General features: G+C 36.4%; 3 protein-coding genes across 3 annotated transcripts in view; 2 read left to right on the top strand and 1 right to left on the bottom strand.

Moving 5' to 3' along the window:
• The window catches only part of LOC140142554 (monocarboxylate transporter 6-like), a 34,210-nt gene extending 27,552 nt beyond the window's left edge, over positions 1–6,658 (bottom strand). Inside the window, exon 1 of the mRNA XM_072164548.1 lies at positions 5,742–6,658. Within this exon, the coding sequence (XP_072020649.1) occupies positions 5,742–5,928 (187 nt within the window). The 5' untranslated portion in view covers positions 5,929–6,658. The remainder of the gene's footprint in view (positions 1–5,741) is intronic.
• A 5,006-nt stretch (positions 6,659–11,664) lies between these two features.
• On the top strand, positions 11,665–22,637 carry LOC140142908 (BTB/POZ domain-containing protein 17-like). The gene is made up of 2 exons (XM_072164933.1): positions 11,665–11,832; positions 21,207–22,637. Exon 2 carries the CDS (start codon positions 21,208–21,210, stop codon positions 22,480–22,482), a length of 1,275 nt encoding a protein of 424 aa, XP_072021034.1. The 5' UTR covers positions 11,665–11,832; position 21,207; the 3' UTR covers positions 22,483–22,637.
• On the top strand, positions 12,693–13,115 carry LOC140142220 (actin-binding protein IPP-like). Its single transcript, XM_072164187.1, has one exon. It carries the CDS (start codon positions 12,693–12,695, stop codon positions 13,113–13,115), a length of 423 nt encoding a protein of 140 aa, XP_072020288.1.
• Positions 22,638–22,663: the final 26 nt, after the last annotated feature.

The raw sequence follows: 22,663 nt of genomic DNA, 5'->3' as shown, positions 1-22,663 counted from the left end.
TTAAAACTTAAACTTTTTATGTCGAATGCTATAGCTAACACGAACAGCATTAAGAACTTTCGTAAGCGACGAAAATAAATCGGTTCTACGGGCCCGACGGACACGAGTTTTGGTGTTGTTGGTGTTAGCATGTGTAATTAGCCGATGTTTTGGCCAAAAGTAGATACATTTGTATTAAAAAAAAAATTGAATATATTTATAATTTATATATATATATATTTGTACGGTACAGATATTTGCTAAAAAAGTTCCGTCCGCCGTGGAACTGGGTCTTTTTTGATCGACTATTTAAAAGTACAGTGTGGGTCAAAAACAACTTTACCCAATTTCAGAGAGTGGTTGCTCGAATTGTAGAAGAGCTATTCATAATATTGTTACATATTCTAAATGTATATTTCTAAAAGTATGTGATGAAGAAATAAAAGCAAAAAAAGCTAAATTAACAAAATGGTGCTAGTTTTACGTCCGATGATCAAAAATCACTTTGTCCACACGTAATTCAATGGTATGTGTCCGATTGCTAAGAGTACGACATACATACGCGTTAGGCATACATGTAATTGGTAAACACGTTTGGCTTGTCTTTGAAAAGTGATGATTGTTTTACATGCATGAAAGAAATACAATCGATTTTAACCCCATTTACTTGTCATGTACTCGAACTTCACTCCTCTCATTGACCAAAAATTAGCATAAAAATTACACAATTACAAAGGTTTTATCTGGCGCAATTTTTGAATTTTAAATAGACCTTCGTGCATTTTGTGACTCCGAGGCTTATTTCTAAATAGGTTTGCAAGGTGTCAAGATAAGGTAATTCACAACACAAGATATGACTTTTATGGCAGAGGTATACTTAATTGAGAACAGAAAGCTTTTTGGTAGTGCAGCGTCAATTTCGGATTCGTTTCCCGAACATAAGATCCCACCGAAACCTACCATAACTCTACATACGAACAACTTTCACAACCTCGGAAGTGTGATGAATAGATGCTACGCACGGAGCGGACTTCCAAAAACTGGTGGTTCAGCTGCAAATATTGCAGCGGTTCAAAGGGAACTTGCAGTTAACCCCATAGTCAGTTGTCGACGCAACAATTTGCCGAACATACCACGAACGCAATAACTTCAATAACTTCAAACTTTCTTGTAGATAACATTTCGTAATGACAAAAAAAAGTCTAAGGTTATTGCTTTGCGCATATTTGAAGAGAATTGTGTTTATCTTTGCAGCGTGAAAGCTGCATATCATGACGGAATATCATGGCTTGACATTTAAATTGTTCATGTTTGATTTATTTGATTGTGTTATATAAAATTGCTGAACAAGTTTGTGTGTATACTGAGTGGTTCTCATTCTTTATCGAACTCGCCATTGCAAGTGATGCGACGCACCAGCTAGTAGGCCTTCCCGTGGACAAAGTTAAATTTGACTCTGATTTAAAACTAGCGTCACGTTTTTAATTTAATACATTTTTGGGTAGTTGTTTCACCAAATACTCTAAAGAAGATGTTCTTTACGAATATGTGAAAACAATTTGCAGCAGACTTTTCAATTTTGAGATATGTGTTGCTAACACATTAGGGAAATAATGTTGATATGTAAAATGGGAATAAGTGGTCCCTGATTTCTTTTATGACTTCATGAACTTGGTGCTCCATAACTATCAAAAAACGAACCGGTTAAATTGGGTAAAGTTGTTTTTGGCCCACACTGTATGTCATTTAGTGGCAAAAAAATGGGTTGAAATTACACTTTTTTTTGGGGGGGGGGGAATGAACATTCGCAGTTTAGTTTCAATAAGGGAATATTCGTAAAACACGAATTTGCGATCAATTATCTAAGTTACGGACATTATAAAGAGATGTTAAGAAATCATGCTACAATTTGAAATGACAGCTGATTTAATAAGATATTGATATTTTTACAGCAGCTTTTGATGAGTGATTTACACATTTTATAGTGAACCAAATTAGTCAAATATATCCTATCGAATATTACGTCACTCGTCCTCATTTAAATAAAAATATGTCCACCAAAAGGCCTCATCAGGGCAATTCGCATGAAAATACAATAAAACAGGTGATAGGTATGAATGGCTGCATGTGTAATCGAACTAGAGACCTGTTCCTCTAACACCTAGAACTGTCCACCAACATGACTGTCATTTCATAATATTGTTATACCGTACACCACCCTACGCCATATATACACATATTCGCCTAACCCCATTTCCCATAATGAAAACTTTGTGACATCTCCTCTGCACACTACTGCACGGCCACTAAAGCATGTGTCAAATCCTCTCTGTTTTACTTCCATAGGTCATATCTTTGGATCTACTCATAGTATAAACCTGGGGTGAACACCATTGAAAAGAATATTTTTTCATCTAGTCAATGAACTTCAAGTCATTTACATAACTGAACAAAATATATGTTTGTTTTTTTAACTAAAAAAGTTCATGTCTGACAACTTCTCAATGGAGAATTTCCCCTTTGGCCTCAAAATATCTGGGTCGGGCAGATATCTCCGTTTGGTATATGAAAACGAAAGGTCGTAGAAATTTGGGGTAAATTGCATTGAGATGTCACTGAATTTCTCCAGATTGTGATACCAACCTCATTTCTATTGAATAAGGAGAAGTATAGCTAAGTATGTTTTTTTTTCATCTTGAAAAACTGTGCTCCAGACGAACTTAGCCTCTGTGTTGAGCTCAAATTGGTGACGTCATCAGAACTGCCTGCTTGGATCCGCCCACGCACTAGTAATGTTTTACCATACATGTAGACCAGGATAGGTCACAGAGTCAAAATAAGAGTCTCCCCACAGACCTTTGTCTCACACTTAGTATTTGTCCATTTTCTTGGTAAAGTTTTCATTATGTTAAAAAACGAAATTGTCAAAAAATGGAAACCAGTTTGGTAGAGGAGCTACTCGTAGTCCAGTGGATTGCGGTAACCGCTGTGCGAATCATTTTAAATTTACAATATTTAGCAGAGATACGGTGCTTATATAGAGTTAATCATTATAGGCTATGGGGCCATTTCAACAGGACCCATATTTTGTGGGAAATTGTTTTACACGGGGGTCAAGATCAAAATTGCTCGGACCTGGTTAAAATCAACAATAATATGTTCATCTAGTCATAAAGATTCAGAAAAAGTAGGCCTATAGTTGACCTATCTACGACTCACGGTTATGGAGTTATGGGCAAATAGGTAACAGTGTGACCTCATATAGGTCGAAATTTGGCTCCACAGGAGGCGAAAATAAAAGTTGCTCCGATTTTGTCGACAATGGTCTTATAACTATTTTTCTCTCTGCCATGGGAAATCAGAAAAAGAATAGCTTTCCCCATGTAGGATGTTTCGTTACCACGGTAATAAAGCAAAATAGGACAATATCCACTAAATCGCATTGAATTCTAAATATTGAGTCAATTTGACCTTGACAATTGTTGTGTTACGTACCTGGTTAAAAAGCACTCTCTGAGAGTTATAACTATTCTTATTCTCATTTGAATGAGATGAATAATATGAGACCATTTTCAACAAAAACAGATCAATTTTTATTTTTGCCCCCTGCGGAGCCAAATAATGTCCATCCATCTTTTGGGGAGGTCTTCCACGTGGCGTGGTCTTTTCCCTTGTACATCATGATTGCGATTGTGAACGTGATCATGGTAATTTAAAAGCCTTGGTAAGTATAATTGATAAATTACAATGCATATTTAACATAATAAATTACGAAACTACGTGTGCGGTCCGTATTATAGTGTGTATGACATGACATCGCAGGCTGTGTGCTTACGAATAACAAATATAAGTAGGACTATATCATGTGTATTGTCGTTTGCTGGTTTTGGAAAAATCACAACAGAGCAAGAGCAAATTAAGCTGAAAAAATGAGTGAACAAGTGCAAAACACAAGCACAGGAAGGTAAGATAATTTCATACTTTTATATTCAGACACTTGATACAAATTCCTATAAAGTTTATTTAACACTTTTCCGCCTTACCAAACGATGATTCGTCGGTATATCGCCACCAGTCGGTATACTAATTGATCAAATGATTTTGTTGTCTATGTTTTCTGTATGAACCTTAAAATTTCAAAACGGCTGCAAAGAGTGAATTTTGGACATAACCCTATTTTCGGGTAAATCTTTCCTTTTGAAATATTTTTCCTTTGACTTTCAGTGTCTAAGAACAGACAATTTTGTGTATTCAAGCATTTTCAAATAAGAAAACATTATTATTATTACATTTTATATGTTTATCTTCTGTGACATTTGTATGATTTATGGCCACCATTTTGGTGTCAATAAAATGCTTTAATGAAGTTAAGGGATCTAGAATGAGCGTTTTTGGCGTTTCGACAGTATGTTGTGGGACATGAGAGCACCTCAGACGTATCGGATTGCATTCTGAATACGAAGCATGTCTTTCTGATATCGAATAATTTTCATTTTTTAAATTCACGATATAATACAAATTTTATGACAAATTAATAAAATTTGATATTTTTCAAATTTTTGATATATAACAGTCCTCGAAATAAAATTTATAAATCTAATGATATATTCTTAAAGTGTATGTAGCTGGGAGGAAAAGCCGACGATCAATTGAAAATTTTGACCTTTTATATTGAAGATATGGATTTATTTCCCAAAAAGACCTTTTTTGTTGTTGGTGTTTTGGGGACAAAATCTATATCTTCAATACGAAAGGTCAAATTTTTCAATTGGTCGTCGGCTTTTCATCCCACCTACATACACTTTAAGTATAAATCATCAGATTTATAAAGTTTACTTCAAGTACTGTACTAATGTTAAGGACATTCTTCGTATTCAGAATGCAATTCGATATGTCTGATGTGCTCTAATGTCCCACAATAAATACTGTCCAAACGTTCATACCCCTTGTCTTATTATAACTCACAGTCAAATATAGGAGTTTGATATGGAACAATTGACCTCAAAACAGGTTACCTAATTTTAAGTACAATCATTCCGACATTTTTGACGGCCACTTGGGAAATAGTGCTTAGACACGGTGGGAGAGTGTTGACCAACACAATGTCTTGGAACGTGCTTTGGTGGAAGAACTTCTACTCAGGTCACATGATCTATTATTACCAACACGTCCAGCCAACCTTGGTGTCTACAAGACAAGCTGTTGTAATGCAACATATTCTGAGTGCATGTTCTTGGCTAATGTCCTCAGAGTGGTAGTGGAGGCAGTCGAGCTCCAAGTTGATTGAAATAACGTTTCGCAAGCTCCACACAACATCAAGCAACATCAACATTGAGCATCCTTTCTTCGAGTGTGCATTAGGGCTGATCTGAATTGCAAACTAACCATGCTAACTGTTTAATTAACTGGCATATAACACATTTTGGAGCACAAACATGTTAAAGGCTATCATGCATTCAGTACATTTTAAAGTATATCTTGGCATGGCCACAATAATGTTTTTTTCATCATTGGGTGCACCCCTGTTGTTCATTAATCGCATTTTATTGAAAGCTAAAAATGCAGTTGATCTTCGATGTAATAAATATTTATATTACGTACATGTACGTGTAAGATGACGAAAGAAGCCTTTTCTAATTTACATGGTGCCTTTTTATGACAAAAATGAGAACTTAGTTCTAAAAACTAGACTCCTTGAGATTTATAAAGCTATAAAGGACTGTCGTTTTATTTTCCCCTCTTCAGGATGGAAGGTAACTCACCTACTGTTACGGCGGTAGACTGTAAGAAATCACCTGCTACAACGGCGATAGACTGTATTGACCCACTAGCTGTAATGGCGATAGATTGCATTGACCCACCTGCTGTAACGGCAGAAGACTGGGAGTGTAAGAACTCCCTTGCTGAAGGCCTAAGTACCCTTTTCAATGATAAAACTACGTCTGACATCACTCTAGTGGTTGGAAGTTCTCGATACCACCTTCATAAGAATATTCTGGCAGCGTCGAGTGAATACTTTCATCGTATGTTTTACGGCAGCAAATCGGAAGAATCTACCAAAACTGAGATTGTCCGTCATGAAACTCCAGACTTAGAAGGCGTATTTGATACCTTCATACGATATTTCTATACTGGAGTAGTGAACTTGAGTCCGGAAACTGCACTACACCTACTTATGCTAGCAGCTAAGTATGACGCCAAAGTGAAGCGTGATTGCTTAGAATATATGACCGATATTGTAAACAAAGGCAATTTAGAGAAAGCGCTATTGTGGTTACCAATTTATGACAACCAGGGAGCCACTGAAACTTTAGAAAGATGTTTCGTCATCATATGCTACATTTTGAAAATGGCGTCCGATATGCCTCTTTGGTCGTCGCTTTCGGCCCACCACGTTTCGACGATTCTTCAAAGAGCAGACATCATTGTGTCTAGTGAATACGGCGTGTATCTGGCTGTTCAAAGGTGGATATTGTCGCAAGAGAAAAGCAACGCTGATACCATCAAGGACCTGTTATCTGTTGTCCAGTTCAACAAAATGGCCGCTTCTCATCTGATACAGGTTCAACAGTCTACATTGGCCACAGACGTAGCTCAAAGCTTAATTAGACAACATACTAATGATGCTTTTAAACATCTGGCACTACAAGCGGAAACCAAACAAACGTTACATCCAGTAGCTGTCGGTCGTTTCTATACAGCAAAGAGAAACTTCGAAAGCGTTAATTTGCAAGGCCGGAACTCTGCCAAAATTACGCCACAATATCATGATGACTCAGTGCAAGGATATAATTGGAATTTAAAGTGGGAGCAGAGAGGTGATGCCTTACATTTTAATATCAATGTACAGTCTGTTTCTTACGACTTTTGGAAATATCCTAATAGTAGGCGGGAAACACGTTTCTTGTGTAACGACATTTCAGGTTGGGTTCAGGTAAACGTCATTACTCACATCCAAAATGACCAAGGGGTCATCTACCTCATCCAGGAAACTTCTGAGAATACACGCATGCCAAGGTCTGATGGAGAAACAGTAGTTCGTTTCTCCCTGCCATCGTGCCAAAAACCAATGCAATGCCGCGTGTCATTCAAAATTGAGAAATGACTTTATTGCATGTAGTAAACACTAAACAGGAAATGTGTAGGTTCTTATAACTTTTAGTGTTAAATAGTTATAAATAGTCAATGCCGTGTAGACCATCCTAAGACTTCGGTAGTCACTTTCGATGAAGACAAAACATTGATCGGCCGCTTTACTCGTCAATATGATGATTGTTTACCGAACTGATGAGGCCAGGGTGCTGCTAAAAATGCATTTTTGATTATTATTTCTTCATAATAACGTGTGGCAAGCAAGGCCAAACGGCTTTTCATAGTTAGCAATGGCGCCCTCTGAAATCCGCGCCCTCTGAAGTCGCGGAAAATATTAACAGTGATATGGCAATTGGCCCAATGCCACCGATTATACCTGGACCTTAAACTACGTCCAGAAAGGGGATGCTTGTATTAAAAGTTGTAACTTCTTTATTACCGTGACAAAAGCATCAAGAGAAGATGATGACATACCAGGTAACTGTCACGTCACCATCCTTCTGCACAACGACCTAGGGGTTGTTTACCATCGCGAAAAGCTGTCAAGGAATACTGCGATGCCACGGTCAAATGCAGGCAGTGTGGTTGGTTTCTCATTGAAAGGTTTTACGGCAGCAAATTGGAAGAGTTTACCAAAAATGAGATTGTCCTTCATGAAAGTCCTGACTTAGAATGCGTATTTAATACCTCCATACGATATTTCTATACTAGAGTAGTGAACTTGTGTCCGGAAACTGCACCACACCTACTTATGCTAGCAGATAAGTATGACGCAAAAGTGAAGCCGCAGGGAGCCACTCAAGTATGATAGTGTACGCATGTGTGAATATTCGTAAAACACTATTGTCAAATATCAATATATGCGTTATGCGTCATGTTATAATTTGAAATGACTACTGGGTACGATGTTCATATTTTGTATAGAAGCTAGGGACCGTTCACAAACACTTGTAAGGGGTGGGGGGGGGGGGCTGATTCAAAGAGGGGGCCCTGAAAAATTTGGACCCTCCTAAGGGGGAGCCTGAAAAAATGACCACAAATTTTCCTGTGAAAATGAGTTTATGCTTTTTTTATGGGGTTGACCCATATTTTTCATGTCAAAAAGGGGGGCCTGAAATTGTTGAGATCTGTAAAGGGGGGCGAACAATTTTCGCGATAATTTTTTTTGCATCCCCCCTTACAAGTGTTTGTGAACGGTCCCCTATTGCTGAGTGATTTACCCTTTTTTTTTAAATAAAAGATAGTGTTATTAAAATATGTACTATGCTACTTTAGAATAATATAAAGAGTGAAAAAAGAGAGAGGTCCAAGTACTCTTTTATCTTGGAAATTACATCAATCTGTGTATTATAATAATGTGTTTGTTATTTTATTTGATGCATTTGCTTTGATTTATTATATCATAAGAGATTATACTGTTACTGAGATATTATAAACATCTTTATTGTCTGAAGCAACTCTTCTATTTTGGAGTATGTATTTCTTTATTTTTGTACGTTTGTTGTTTTTACACATTTTAGAAATCACATCGGGAGCTATAATTTCCACCATCAGTGTACTTCGGTTATATTTATAAATGCGCTTTTATAAATACGCACGCGGGCACAACATACCAAGTCCAGCAAGCGTGACGCGTGAGCTAATCCTCATGCATTGATCACTATACAGATAGGAACTCTGTTGATAATATAAGTATTACTTGAAATGCAAAATTATTACACATTTTGCAATTCCGAATTTGTAATATGTTATCAAAATCAACATTTTGAAAGTTTTTGACCACGGAAAAATTATTCAACGACGTAAACGTGTACAATAATCACTAAGTTGAACAAAATAGGCAATTTAGTTCCGCCTTAAGTTTGCATTCAAATGTATAGGAAGGCCACTCGCTATGTAGAAGGTCATTTCGAGACTCACTGTCTATAAGCTGTTATGGCAGCGCTGAGGTGGTCACGTGCGTATTTATAAAAGCGCATTTATAAATAAATCTATAACCGAAGTACACTGCTAATAACCCCTGACAAGTCAATAATTTGTATGATTTATAGCTCCGTAAAGGGCTTAGAGCAAGAAATGGCTATGTCCAAAAATGGCATTCTGAGAAAAACAAGTTTGAAAGTTTGATCACAGCTGAAAAATCTGAAAATCTAGCATAAACAATAATTTTCCAGATATCTGTTACCAGTACTGTGTCAAAGTTGATGCTAGGATCTCATACTTATTGGTCCACTGGGTGTGGCACAAAATGGCCGAAATGGACATAACCAGTTCTTGCACAAAATTATAGTAAGACTTCTAGTGAAAAACTGGACATAACAGGCATCGGAAATTTTTTTTTTCAAGTTTCAAAATTTATTTTACAAATAAAACTGGGCAGTACCAGGACCCATCAACCAGTTGCTGATGACACAATGTAACTCAACATAAAGAGAGAGTGTAATAATAATCACGCTGGACATAGCCACTTTTTGCTCAATTAAAAACAAACAACTTTATGGACATAAACTGGACATAGCCAGTTCTGGCATAAATATAAAACAGCTTTTGGACATAAACACTATTAACATTGCTAGGGCACCCTCTTTTGTTTACCTTTGGGCTTAGTCACTCCTAGTAGAGAAAGAGTATCAATAAACATACCTCACAGTGGACTTAACTCATTTTGGCCAAAAGTGGACATAGCTACTTCTTGCTCTAAGCCTTGTGAGTGTGTATCAGCATGGCTCCCGAACCCGGCTCCCGAACCGGGAGCTTGCGAAGCAGTCCCCTCAATTATTTATAATTTGTGTGTGTGGGGGGGGCCGGGGGGCTCAAATACCATTCAGCCCCCCTCCCCAATATTGGCAGTACTGCAAAAAAAAAAAAAAAGATCAGATCAGATATCGAAAAAAAAATGCCGTTTTAAACCAATTTTTTGCAACTTTTTTTGACTCCGAGGGGGAATTATTCGGGGACATTCCATAATAGGCATTATGGACAACAGTTAGTATTGTCTGCCCTCTCCCCTATGTTGAAAATCCTTTTGAGCCCCTGAATCAGAATACAAAGATGACCTTTGTATTCTACCATGATGCTGAATTGCAATATCATTCTAGAGTTTCCCACATGAGTAATGCAGCAAAATACACGTTCGTCGCGAAAATATGTATCAAGTGGATAGTGCAAAGTTCAAAAATAATGCTTGCAACTTTTCCTGTAAATTATGACTGCGATTGTGAACGTGGTAATGACCGTTCGAGCCTCGGTTTAATGGTACTGATATAAAGGGTTCAAAAGAAATAACTCCCCCTAAAATTACAAAACATTTCTTTGCATAACTTGACATACATTTGGTTGATTTGAAAAATTAAAAAACTTATGAATAGAGGAATCTTTTTGCTACCTTCCCAATTTCCTTCTTTTTGAAAATCATTTTTTATTGGTCAAAAATTATCACTTTTTCCAAAAATGATGCTTTCAGAAAAAGTTGCACTTTTCAACATCCTATACATGTAATGTACAAAAAACGTTCTCGATATCAATGTGTTCAATGTAAATTTTTAGTTAATTTGTCTTAAATTTTATGTATCCGATTACTCAGTCACCCATGAAATCATCTTTCAGTAGAAAACAATGATTCATTGACATGGATTTTGACATGAATGGGGTTTTCAGTCGGTGTTTCGAAAATGGTACAATCACTATAGGAGTAGAAATAAGGTTTGCTGTGTAATGCTTATTTCTTTCGTTTGCTAGAAGAGATGAAAAATTTACTTGCAAATTGTAGACAGAAACAGTTACACAAATCTAGAGCAACGGCTCCCTTGAATAAAGGCGTATATGACAAAGAAGAAATGGCCAACAAAGATTGGAGATTGGAAGTCAGCATTCAACCAATTAATTGCATGCAGCCAATCTCTTGTGGCCACATCATGAGTGTTACATCTTTATCCAAGAAAGCCACCATTTTAAATCAAAATGCAAGATGCTTCAAGAGACCCAATCCTGTAACAGGTAAATGTTCACCCTTTTGGTCAAATTTATGCGCGGAGAGATCATTTCTCCTTCATAGTGATTTTATCATTTTGAAACAACTGCTGATTAAAAACTTCAAAGAAAATCTAATTTACACGGAAAATTAAGTTCAACAAATCTTTGTTTTGCACTAAATGATGGTTGCATGGGTGCGTGAAGGATCAGAGACAGAAAGGTGAAGAAAAACAAGAAATAAATCAACCTTATTATTAATATCGTGAATGTTTTGTACATAAAGTGGTAAAGTGCAACTTTTTCTGAAAGCATCATTTTGGAAAATGTGATTATTTTACCCAAAAATATTGTTTTTGCAAATGAAACAACTTTGGGAGGGTTGAAAAACGATTCCTCTATTCACAGCTTTTTGAATTGTTCAAATCAACAAAATACATGTCAAGTTATGCAAAGAAATGTTTTGTAATTTTAGGGGGGGGGGGGGAGTTATTTCTTTTGAACCCTTTAGTATGATACTATCTGATGCCGGAAGTGTATACAAATTACGCGTAATCGGTATTTTCCCAAATGCTCAAGCTATTGCGACATATCCCGTACATGTATGGTATGACCACCATGATGACATCGCACTGTGTGCTCACGAGTGACAGACATATAAGCAGGCCCAAACCTAACCCTGCATGTATGTCTCGGATGTATGTAAGACTATTGCGGAAAATCACAAAAGAGCAAGAGCAATTCAATAGCTGAAATAGCGAGTGAACAAGTTTAAAATATAAGCTCATGAAGGTAAGCCAATTTTATAATTCCTATAAACAAATGTTTAAGCCGACGGTACATTTAAAAAGCTGGATACCCCAATGTGGTGCCCGCGAGCTGTTGCAACAATTGACTCGATTGTGACAGGGTAACATTATGAACTTGACAGCATTTGGTTAAAAAAATCAGCCACAACCATGGAAGGAGAATATGCCTATTTTCAACAGTCTAAAAGGAAGTATACGTATTAAAAGCAAAGACACGATTCTGATCGTTCCCTATAGGTCAGTGTATTTTTTATATCTTTGAATTCAAAGCGCAGCTGCAAGCATGGTACCGTAAAACCTCGTCTACAAGCATATAAAATGATTTTGATGAAAGATATGTTTCTACAGACGCTATCTACAAATATTTGAGTTTGAGCAAATAAACTACCGATACAAGCATATTACAAACAAGTACTTTTATAAGACCAATCTATTGTATTGCCATATTTATGACTGTTTCGAACCAATTTAGCTCTTATCAAAAACACTATATACGTATGCTTGTAGACGAGGTTTTACGGTATTCCATCATTTGCAAAGCCCGCAAATGTAGTAAATCATCAATTTACAAACAATCTGTTGAAGTGAGTCCGACATTATGTCTTTCTTTAATCACAAAATAACTTCAAAACTAGATTACAATAATGTGAATTCAAATTAAAGTTGGAGCTCTGTAAAACATTGTTTTCTATACATCATAATACAACAATATAAAGATACAGGAAGCCCTTCAGGCGTCTTTCGAATAACAACATTGATAACGTATTTCTGAATAAGGAATCATAATTCCAATTCATCACTAAGATTTGAAAGAAAACTATTTTGTATCTTTGCCGCTGAAGGATGGAAGGTGAACCAACCGCTGTAGTAGAAGTAGACTGTAAGAACTCTCTTGCTGGAGGGCTAAATCGCATTTTCAATGATGAAACTACATCTGACATCAGTGTAATGGTTGGCAGTTCTCGCTACCATCTTCACAGGGTCATTCTAGCAGCGTCGAGTGAATATTTTCATCGTATGTTTTACGGCGGCGAATGGGAAGAGTCTACCAAAAATGAGATTGTCCTTCACGAAACTCCTGACTTAGAAGGCGTATTTGATACCTTCATACGATATTTCTATACTGGGGTAGTGAATATGTGTCCAGAAACTGTACCACACCTACTTATGCTAGCAGATAAGTATGATGCGAAAGTTAAGTGTAACTGTTTAGAATATATGACTGATGTAATAAACAAAGGAAATTTAGAGCCACAGACGTTTTAGAAAGATGTTTCGCCATCGTATGCTATAATTTGAAAACGGCATCTGAGATGCCTCATTGGTCGTCGCTGTCAGCCCAGCATGTTTCGACAATTCTACAAAGAGCTGATATCATCGTAGATAGTGAATACGACGTGTACATGGCTGTTCAAGGTTGGATTTTGTCGCAGGAGGAATGCAACACAGATATCATCAAGGATCTATTATCTCTTGTCCAGTTCAAGAATATGTCTGCGTCGCATCTTGTACAGGTTGAACAGACTACTTTAGCCACTGATCAAGCTCAGAGCACGCTTAAACAACATCTTTATGATGCCTTTCGACATCTGGCACTACAATTAGCTGAAAACACAATCGATCAAGAAGCTCTCAGTCGTTTCTACACATCAAAGAAAAACTTTCAGACGGTTGAATGGCAAGTTAAATCTGCCTCTGCTGCCATTAAGCCAAAATGCCGTGGTGGCTACTACAAAACATATTCGTGGAACCTGAGTTATGCGCAGAAATTTGATGGTTCTTTAGATTTCAAGATCACTGTACCAGATGCTTCAAGAATTGAGTATACAAGACCTCCATTGGGAAACCCAGTCACACGTTATCTACATAATGACATACCAGGCAGTGTCCCCGTAAGCGTCATTGCCCATCTTCAGAATGGCCAAGGTGTCGTCTATCGCATCGCAAAAACATCTGAGAATAAATACATGCCAACGTCAGATGGAGGTACAGTAGTTCAGTTCTCACTGGAATCATGTCACAAACCAGCCGAATGCCTCGTTTCATTCGAAATTGAAAATTAAATTTACAGCATGTAGTGAAAAGTAAAACAGGACATGTGCAGGTATAATTGTAGGTCTCGGTATAGGTGTACATATCAACCGGTGACAACTTTTTACAAATTAGTCAAAACGGTATTTTTGGCTCACCGAAATGGCATTGATTCTATTGACATTACGCCACTGACTGTTATTGCACGGTGACTGGCCCAATCACTATGAACTTTGCATAATTGTGTGCAGGAATATGATTTACACTTCAATATCTTATATAATTATCATGATAATTTAATTCACTTCCTCTAATAAGCCAAATCGGCATTGGAAGTTTGCAATGTACCTGGAACAGTTTTTGCAGTTTGGGGACACTTTGCCCTCTGACCTATTGGGAAAATTCAGAAAAATTGGTTTTTGTGCGTACAAAATATAATCTAATGTGTTTTACAAAAATGAAAACAAACCCAAAAAACATTATTATAGAGTAAATGAAATATTTAAGTATTTTTAATAATATTCATTATGACAATAATAAATTAATTAGTAATAATTACTGTAATTTCCCCGATATGTCAGAGGTCAAAGTGTCCCAAAACTGATCTCAAAAACCGGAAGTTACAATGGCGATTGGGCTTATAGTGTCCCCGTATAACTCATCTCAAGAATAACCAACTTGTCATCCATATATCCAAACGTCAGATGGTCGTGGGATAGAGGTACTGCATTTCAGGTCTCCTTGGCATCATGTCACAACCCAGCTGCCCCGTTTGATTCGAAATTGCGATTTATTGACTATGTAGTATAAAAAACCATCAGCGCAAAATAGCCACATGGGTGTGACACCTGTTATATTTAATGACGGATAAAGAAAACCATTGTATATTAATCAAATAAATTTTAAATAATCGAATTGATTACCAACAAGAATTTTTTTCTTTTTCTTTGCCCTCACTTGAACTTTGAACTCATGCCACCTGATATGATAAAGATAAATATTCCTTTAAAAAAGGAATGGGGCGCCCAGTGTAAGCTTGGTCGTGATGTGGTGAATTCAATGGTCTTTAGAGTTAATATTATTATGATTTTTTTTCTAGGGAAGAGGGGAAGGTCAATTAAATGTAAAACATACGTGTTTGAGTGGAAGAGGTGTATGGCAGGACCGTTTTTGATTGCAATAAATTGTATTGAAATGAATGGTATGAAGCTTCCGTGTCAATTTATGATCATATAGGGGGTTGGTATTTATTGTGGTGAGGATATTGCATTGGATATTGAATATTGTTGAATTTCGTTAAGCAGGGGTAAGACTGGTATGATTGACAGTATAGAAGACAAGATTAATTATTTTGCGTTTACGAAGTACCTTTCATTTCATTCATTTAAACAGATGTATTTATTTTGCACTGACAATGTTTATAAAAGAATACATTGATACTAAACAACCCCAAAATTATTAACATCTCCCAATCCGCAAAACGAAACCATGAAAACACACCAAGCGCCTGTCTCCCCTCGCTGGCCCCAACAGCCGAAGCTGCACAGCGCCATCGGTTTATTTGGTGTTTTATGAGTCCAATAATTTTGTATTTTAAACAAAGGATAACGGGCCCAAGATTTCATCCCGTGCATATTATTAAACAATAATAAAAATCAAAACCAAGCAAGTAGTGTTTTTATTTCTAAGCTTGGAATACTTTAAAGCAAAACAGTTGCGAAGTAAATCTAGCAAGACCAAAATTAGACATACTGCAGTTACTGTCCGTTTTCCTATACACAATACACAGTGCTCTTACCATTGACGCGTGACCTCTACAAATAGCGTACGTTAGAAGTATGGGGATTTGCCTAGTTAACGTCGCTGGGTGAAAAATAATCGGCCGATATTAAAAGTACTCTTCTAAAATTCTAGAAAACATAGTTTTGTAACATGTCCTAAATTTTTAGCTAATTTAGATGTTTGGAAATATGCGTACTTTGGTGTTTTAGTGTATGTTATAGGTAATAGTACATTGCCTAGTTAACGTCGCTGTGTGAAAATAACCGGCCAATATTAAAAGTACTCTTCTAAAATTCTAGAAAATATAGTTTTGTAACATGTCCTAAATTTTTAGCTAATTTAGATGTTTGGAAATATTTGTACTTTGGTGTTTTAGGAAGGATATGTAAACGACAGATAACACCAAAAAATATGAAGAAATTGTTTCCAAACTGTGTTAAGTCAACAATCATTATGTTGCTCATTTTCAAGAATGCTGGTTAACAAAAAGCAGGCCATTGTCTCATTTCGTGAACAAAGGTCCACATACCATTGTTTCCTTGCGTTTCCTTTATAATCGGTTACCCAACTGAAGCTATAAATACCAGCTTATTGCGATACCGCACATATAAAATAGACACATGTGCACAACCAGAGAATATCTGATTTAATCAGTTGAGCTGTTTTCAATGAGTGTTATCTTGGTTTAATAGCTTTTAATGGGGTTTAAGTCCTGCACAGGTCGTGGTGAATTCTACCGTAGACATGACTGCATCATGAAGCATTTCGCAAAGTCAAGCCAAATAAGGTTCATGTTTGTTTTAAAATATGGGTTTTTTTTTCCCGAAACTTGATATTTTGGTGATATTTCAAGAATGCGACATGCCAAAGACAAATCTTTTTGCACATACGTTGATATTGCTAATACAACTATTTTCTGCATACCTACGTTACAATTCCTTTTGGTGATTTAGTAATATTATAAACTTTGTGACTGCATTTGGGCTCTCTGAAATTCTAGGAAATATAGTTTTATAACATGTCCTAAATTTTTAGCTAATGTAGATATTTGGAAATATTCGCACTTTGGTGTTTTAGTAAGTAGGGCACGGCAAATCGAATGCACATTTTAGTGACTATCACTCACTTGTATACCGCTCTCTTCCGTAGGGCATTAAAGCTAAACCATTTGATGGATATTTTTTGTACTTGCTGTCAATCACGAATAATGTATACATTACATGTAGGCTAAAAACTGAGTATATGGGGCATCTGCAAATGTTCGTGCCTCCCTGATATGTAAATGACAGATAACCGCCAAAACAGCTCCCATATCTGTCCATAACTTTGGTCAGTGCAGCGAGTCAGGGGATTTCAAGTGGGTGATTATTGATTGGCAAGTGCCATATTTGGGCATAAGTGCAGTCCACCATTCAATGTGGATGATAGACTAGACTTTATTGATTGATTTTGCTGGAGTAGTTTCCTGTTGACCAGGTTTAATACTGCAAAGGTCGAATCATGTTTGCTGTGCAGTAAACTGCACTATGATACTGGGCGAGACAATTGGGGAATTATCACATTAGAGCTTAGTACATTCGAAAACGCTCCGGCAAGCACACTCCACGAATCTTTAGAAACTTCCATAGTTAGCGGATTTACGGTTGATTAATTGGATAAATACTAAATCTAACGTTGCTTTTACAAAAACAGTGGGATGAAGAAATTCATTGTTTTAATTTAATTGATGACGAGCACACTTCAAACAAGTGAAATATGTAATGTTAATAATGAGCATGATTTATAGATATGATTTCAAACGTCAACGACTGTGAGCAAGGGGAGTGCCACGAACTTGAACATGTTCGATGGGAGCCCGCGCTATACCACTGTCCTCAACAACGGTATATATATAGGGCGTCAATACGGAGTGTCTCATCTCATAGTCTATTATCTCTGGTCGAATGGCTTCATTTTAGCATATTGTAGTTGTGGTTGCTGGTTTTTGTTGTTGTTGTTGGGCCAATCCAATATAAAATATTTAACTTTTTTATTTACTTCATAACTGTTATTTTAACAAAACAGTCAGAAGAGCTACCCACTCCAGCTTGTCCATACCTTGCCATGTTCTCACAGTACCAGTTTCTAGAACTATATCTACTGGCAGGACCTTCATCCACACTGCAGTTCACGTTTAGAATAGCTCACCAGATGAAGTAGTCGGAGACATATCTGACAACGGCGCACCATCCTACAAGAACAGGGTGCATAAGCATCTTATTTCTAGTGTCTGATGCTTTACTGTACCCCTTCACTCTTGTAGTCCCCAAGCTGCTGTAAACCACTGATTGGCCCATGTGATTGTCTTTTATAATGCCTAGGTCACGGTTGTTTGATGTATACAGCCTGTCTCAAAAAAAAATTGTGCGAGTGAAAAGCGCCCTCTGTGGCAATTAGAAAATATCGTTGTGACATAATGCTTACATCAACGTCAGGGGCACATTCTTAGCTCTCAAATGCCCTTTGATCTGTTCAATTTGCTCTTTTCAATCTTGAGATATGTTTAGTTAACAACGAAAGGGTAAAATCTCAATTGTGCCACTTTTACTATTGAATAGGGCTGTACACGTAAATCAATGATAGCTTCGGGCTCGTGCATTAGACGCATCGACATCGTCGCGCGTGCATTATGTTGTCTATTTCATTAATTTGTCAAATTTCATGAACTTGTCAAAGTTCATTAACCTATAAGTGTGCAATATTTGTTGGTCTTTTAACATGGCTTGAATGACAAAGAGAACAGTATTTACCATGATAAATTCATTGACATGCACATGTATTTCATTTTACAGCAGAATGTGAAATATTTATGTATCGTTTAATTGTCGTAAGTGGAAAAAGAGAATCATTATACCAAAGAGGGCGCTTTTTACTTGCACATTTTTTTTTAGACAGGCTGTATAGAATTGGCTTCATTATTAACTAAATGCAAACTATAGATGGCGCTATTTATCCTAAATCATATAATGCAAGGGGTAGGTGATTAATACTGCCATTAAAAACAGCTGGAATAGGTGAAACAAGCAACAAGGAAATGTTATAAGCATATTTTATCAAACAATAAAAAATAATTATTTGTGTTAAGGTTGAAACAGTAATTTCCAGCAACTAAATAGCGCCACCAATTTTGTCATTAATAGATACATTTTATATACGAAAAACGCTATAAAAATACTATAAAAGTGAATAATTTTGTAAAATATGGGAAATTAAAGTTGAGAATGACTTAAAGGCATTTGTATACATTAGCATGGTATCACATTTAGCTGTTTAAGCCTAAAATTTGGTTGTACGGGATGTTTTATTTTGAAAAACTAATAAATGATTCCATCAAACAACCGTGAGGTGCCAATATACGTTCTTGACCTGCGTCACTCCTCATGGGCTATTGTTCAAATACAAAAAAATAAAAAAATAACGGTATTTTATTTCTTTTTTATCAACAATGTTATATTTCATGCATTAAGGGGGAATAACACCCCGATTTTCATCAGTACCCCTCTTCTTTTTTTCTTGCAAATTTATAAAGTACATATATGTTCATCACCTCATGTCATGAACTTATGAAATATATCTACATACAAACTGTTTTTAAACCATTTTAGTAAGCCATTTTAGCCTTATATAATTTTTTTACTGTAACCTAGTAACTGAGATGTGTGTTTCATAACAAACCATGATTTATTCTATTGAACATGTCCAAGTAGAATACATGAATAGAATACATTAAATCCTTTGTTATACTATCTATAGAAATGTACTCACTGATTATAACACTGAATAAATTAAATACGCCTAATCTCTTCCACATAGACAATTTCATACTACACCATGTATGTATCTTGTATAATGTGTTGTTAGGAAAAGAGATTTAAAAAGGCTATAAGGTCATCAAAGGTCAGGTTATAGGTCAATTGGTTCAGGTCAAATTCAGGCATCCATTTTGAATACATGTGATAGTCTGTGATATCATACATGTCATAATGAGGCATCAATTTTGATATTTTGTCTGTTACTGGATATATAATGGAAATTTGTGAGGTGGATATATTAAAATACCTTGGGATGTAAGTGGTGAGTACAATTTAGATTGCCTAGTTGAGATGGATTGGGCAAATAAATATAAAATAGTTACCAAAATCACAAAAATGAAGCTTACGGAAAACTACCTAATATGGTGGTATAGATGACAAAAAATACAATATTTTTCAACATTGCTGTAGTGTGGTTGTGGTAACCTGTTACCTATGGCTTAATTAAGTTTCAGTGAAATAGTGTCGCAAGTTCAAAATACAAAATATAGCTCAACATTGAAAATAGAAGCCTTTTAACCGGTTCGTTTTTTTGATATTTGTGGAGCACGAAGTTCATGAAGTCATAAAAGAAATCAGGGACCATTTATTCCCATTTTACATATCAACATTATTTCCTAATGTGTTAGCAACACATATCCAAAATTTTAACGAAATCCGTTGATAGTAAGCTTTCCAAAATGAAGTGAATTTAAAACATCAGTGATGTACCACTTTTTGGCTTATACCGTTAGAAGTATGTACGCGTCATTGATACTGATGCCACCAATTGAACGAGAAGATTTGCCCCGTCATTTTGCATACCACTGCAATGGGTGTAGTACCCCCTTAAAGTACCTAAGTGAGTCACATTTTATGTCCAATATTTTAAAGATAAAAACGAAACCCAGCCAACACAAAACGTTTTCAACATCATTCGCAAAAGGTTATAAAAGATTGCCAGAAAACGTTTAAATGTCGGGTCACATAAAGGACATATAAAGGGCATAAAACGTTTTCATAACATTCAAAAACATTTGCCGATAACCTACTGCAAATACATTCTAACATGATGTTAAGTGTTGACAAAATATTTGGCAAAAAATGTTTGCAAGGATTATTTTACAATAACATTTTGAAAACATTTTAAATATATTATTGTAGTGTGTTTTCATACAAAACGTTTTAAAATGTTTCCATGACATTTATATAACCCGATACTTAATGTTATAAAAACGTTTTTATCTAAACAAAACCCCAAATAAAACATGTTTAAAACGTTTTAAAAACATGCTTGTGTTTGCTGGGAACCAACTAAACATAAAAATGCTTCTTCTGTAAAATGGAGAAAAATGCACTTGCATGTGTTGCATTCTGCCGACGATATCTCTTGCGGGTATAATTAAGAAGTTATGGCACTTTTACACTACAAGGGACGCACCATTAGACTTCAAGGGGGGTTAAGAAGTTGGGGTCGGGGAAATTTTTTTTTTTAATTTCATGCATTTATACACAGTTAGGTGGGGGAAGTTTTTGTTTGTTTTTTTAGCTCATGTAGTGGGGAAAGTTGCTTTTTAAAAACTTCCTACTCCCCCCTTGAAGTATAATGGTGCGTCCCTAACAGAATTTTGCATATGAAATGCAAGTTAAGATCATTTTAGTTATGTAGTTGAATGAAGACTTATTTCTGGACAATTACTTTTTTTGATTGCAGGATGGCATGTAACTCAACTGCTATATCGCCGGTAGACTGTAAGAATTCTCTTATTGAAGGCTTAAGTAGCCTTTTCGATGATGAAACTACATCTGACATCACTCTAGTGGTTGGAAGTTCTCGTTACCATCTTCACAAGAATATTCTAGCAGCATCTAGCCAATACTTTCATCGTATGTTTTACGGCGGCCAATGGAAAGAGTCTACCAAAAATGAGATTGTCCTTCACGAAACTCCTGATTGTGAAGGCGTATTTGATACCTTCATACGATATTTCTATACTGGAGAAGTGAATCTATGTCCAGAAACTGCACCACACCTACTATTGCTGGCAGATAAGTATGACTGTAAGGTGAAGCGTAACTGTTTAAAGTTTATGACTGATGTTATAATCAAAGGAAATTTAGAAAAGGCGCTATTGTGGATACCGATTTGCGACAAACTGGGAGCCGCAGAAGTATTAGAAAGATGTTATGTCATCGTATGCTACAATTTGAAAATGGCATCTGAGATGCCTCATTGGTCGTCACTCTCAGCTCAGCATGTTTCGACGATTCTACAAAGAGCTGGCATCATCGTGGATAATGAATATGAAGTATATTTGGCTGTGCAAGGCTGGATATTGTCTCAGAAGCAAAGCAACACTGATAACAGCAACGACCTATTAGCTCTTGTCCAGTTCAAGAATATGACCGCGTCTCATCTTGTACAGATTGAGAAGTCTACATTGGCCACAGACCAATCGCAAAGCTCGCTTAAACAACATCTTAATGATGCTTTTCGACATCTGGCAATAAAAGCGGAAAGCAGCCTGAAGACAAAAGAAGCTGCCAGTCGTTTCTATACAGCAACGGGAAACCTTCAAACCGTTACTTTGCAAGGATATTCTGTTTCTGGTGCCATTAAGCCACAATGTCGTGGTGACTTTTCTAATACATATAAATGGATGCTGAGTTTTGTGCAAAACAAGAATGGTACTTTATGCTTAAGAATTACTGTACCAGATGTTTCAAGAGAAATAGAAGAATATAGACACCGCGGTAAGAAACTTTCATTTATGTCAGAAACATATTATCTACATGATGACATACCAGGTAAAGTTTCCGTAAGCGTCAATGCTATTCTTCAGAATGACCAAGGTATCATCTATGACATCGGGACGAAGTCTGTGAATACTAGCATGCCAACGGCAAATGGAGGTACTGTTGTTGAGTTTCCGCTGGCAACGTGTTACAAACCAGCCAAATGCTTCGTTTCATTCAAAATTGAAAATTGAACAGCCGTGAATTAGTCATGACTGTGTTTTGTTTTTTATCAATTTATATCAATCACTATGTGACCCAGAGTTTTTCGGAACTAGAGATAGATGCCGTTGGTGGCGTCTGGCCAGATGAAGGGGGCTATACCTGGCTACTTGTACATGTATAGACCCGTGACTTTTTTGGCCCAGATCTATG

The sequence above is a fragment of the Amphiura filiformis genome, chromosome 20, assembly GCF_039555335.1.
Source record: "Amphiura filiformis chromosome 20, Afil_fr2py, whole genome shotgun sequence".
Lineage (NCBI taxonomy): Eukaryota > Metazoa > Echinodermata > Ophiuroidea > Amphilepidida > Amphiuridae > Amphiura > Amphiura filiformis.
Note: the sequence above shows the minus strand (reverse complement) of the source record. Positions and strands in the feature narration are given on the sequence as shown.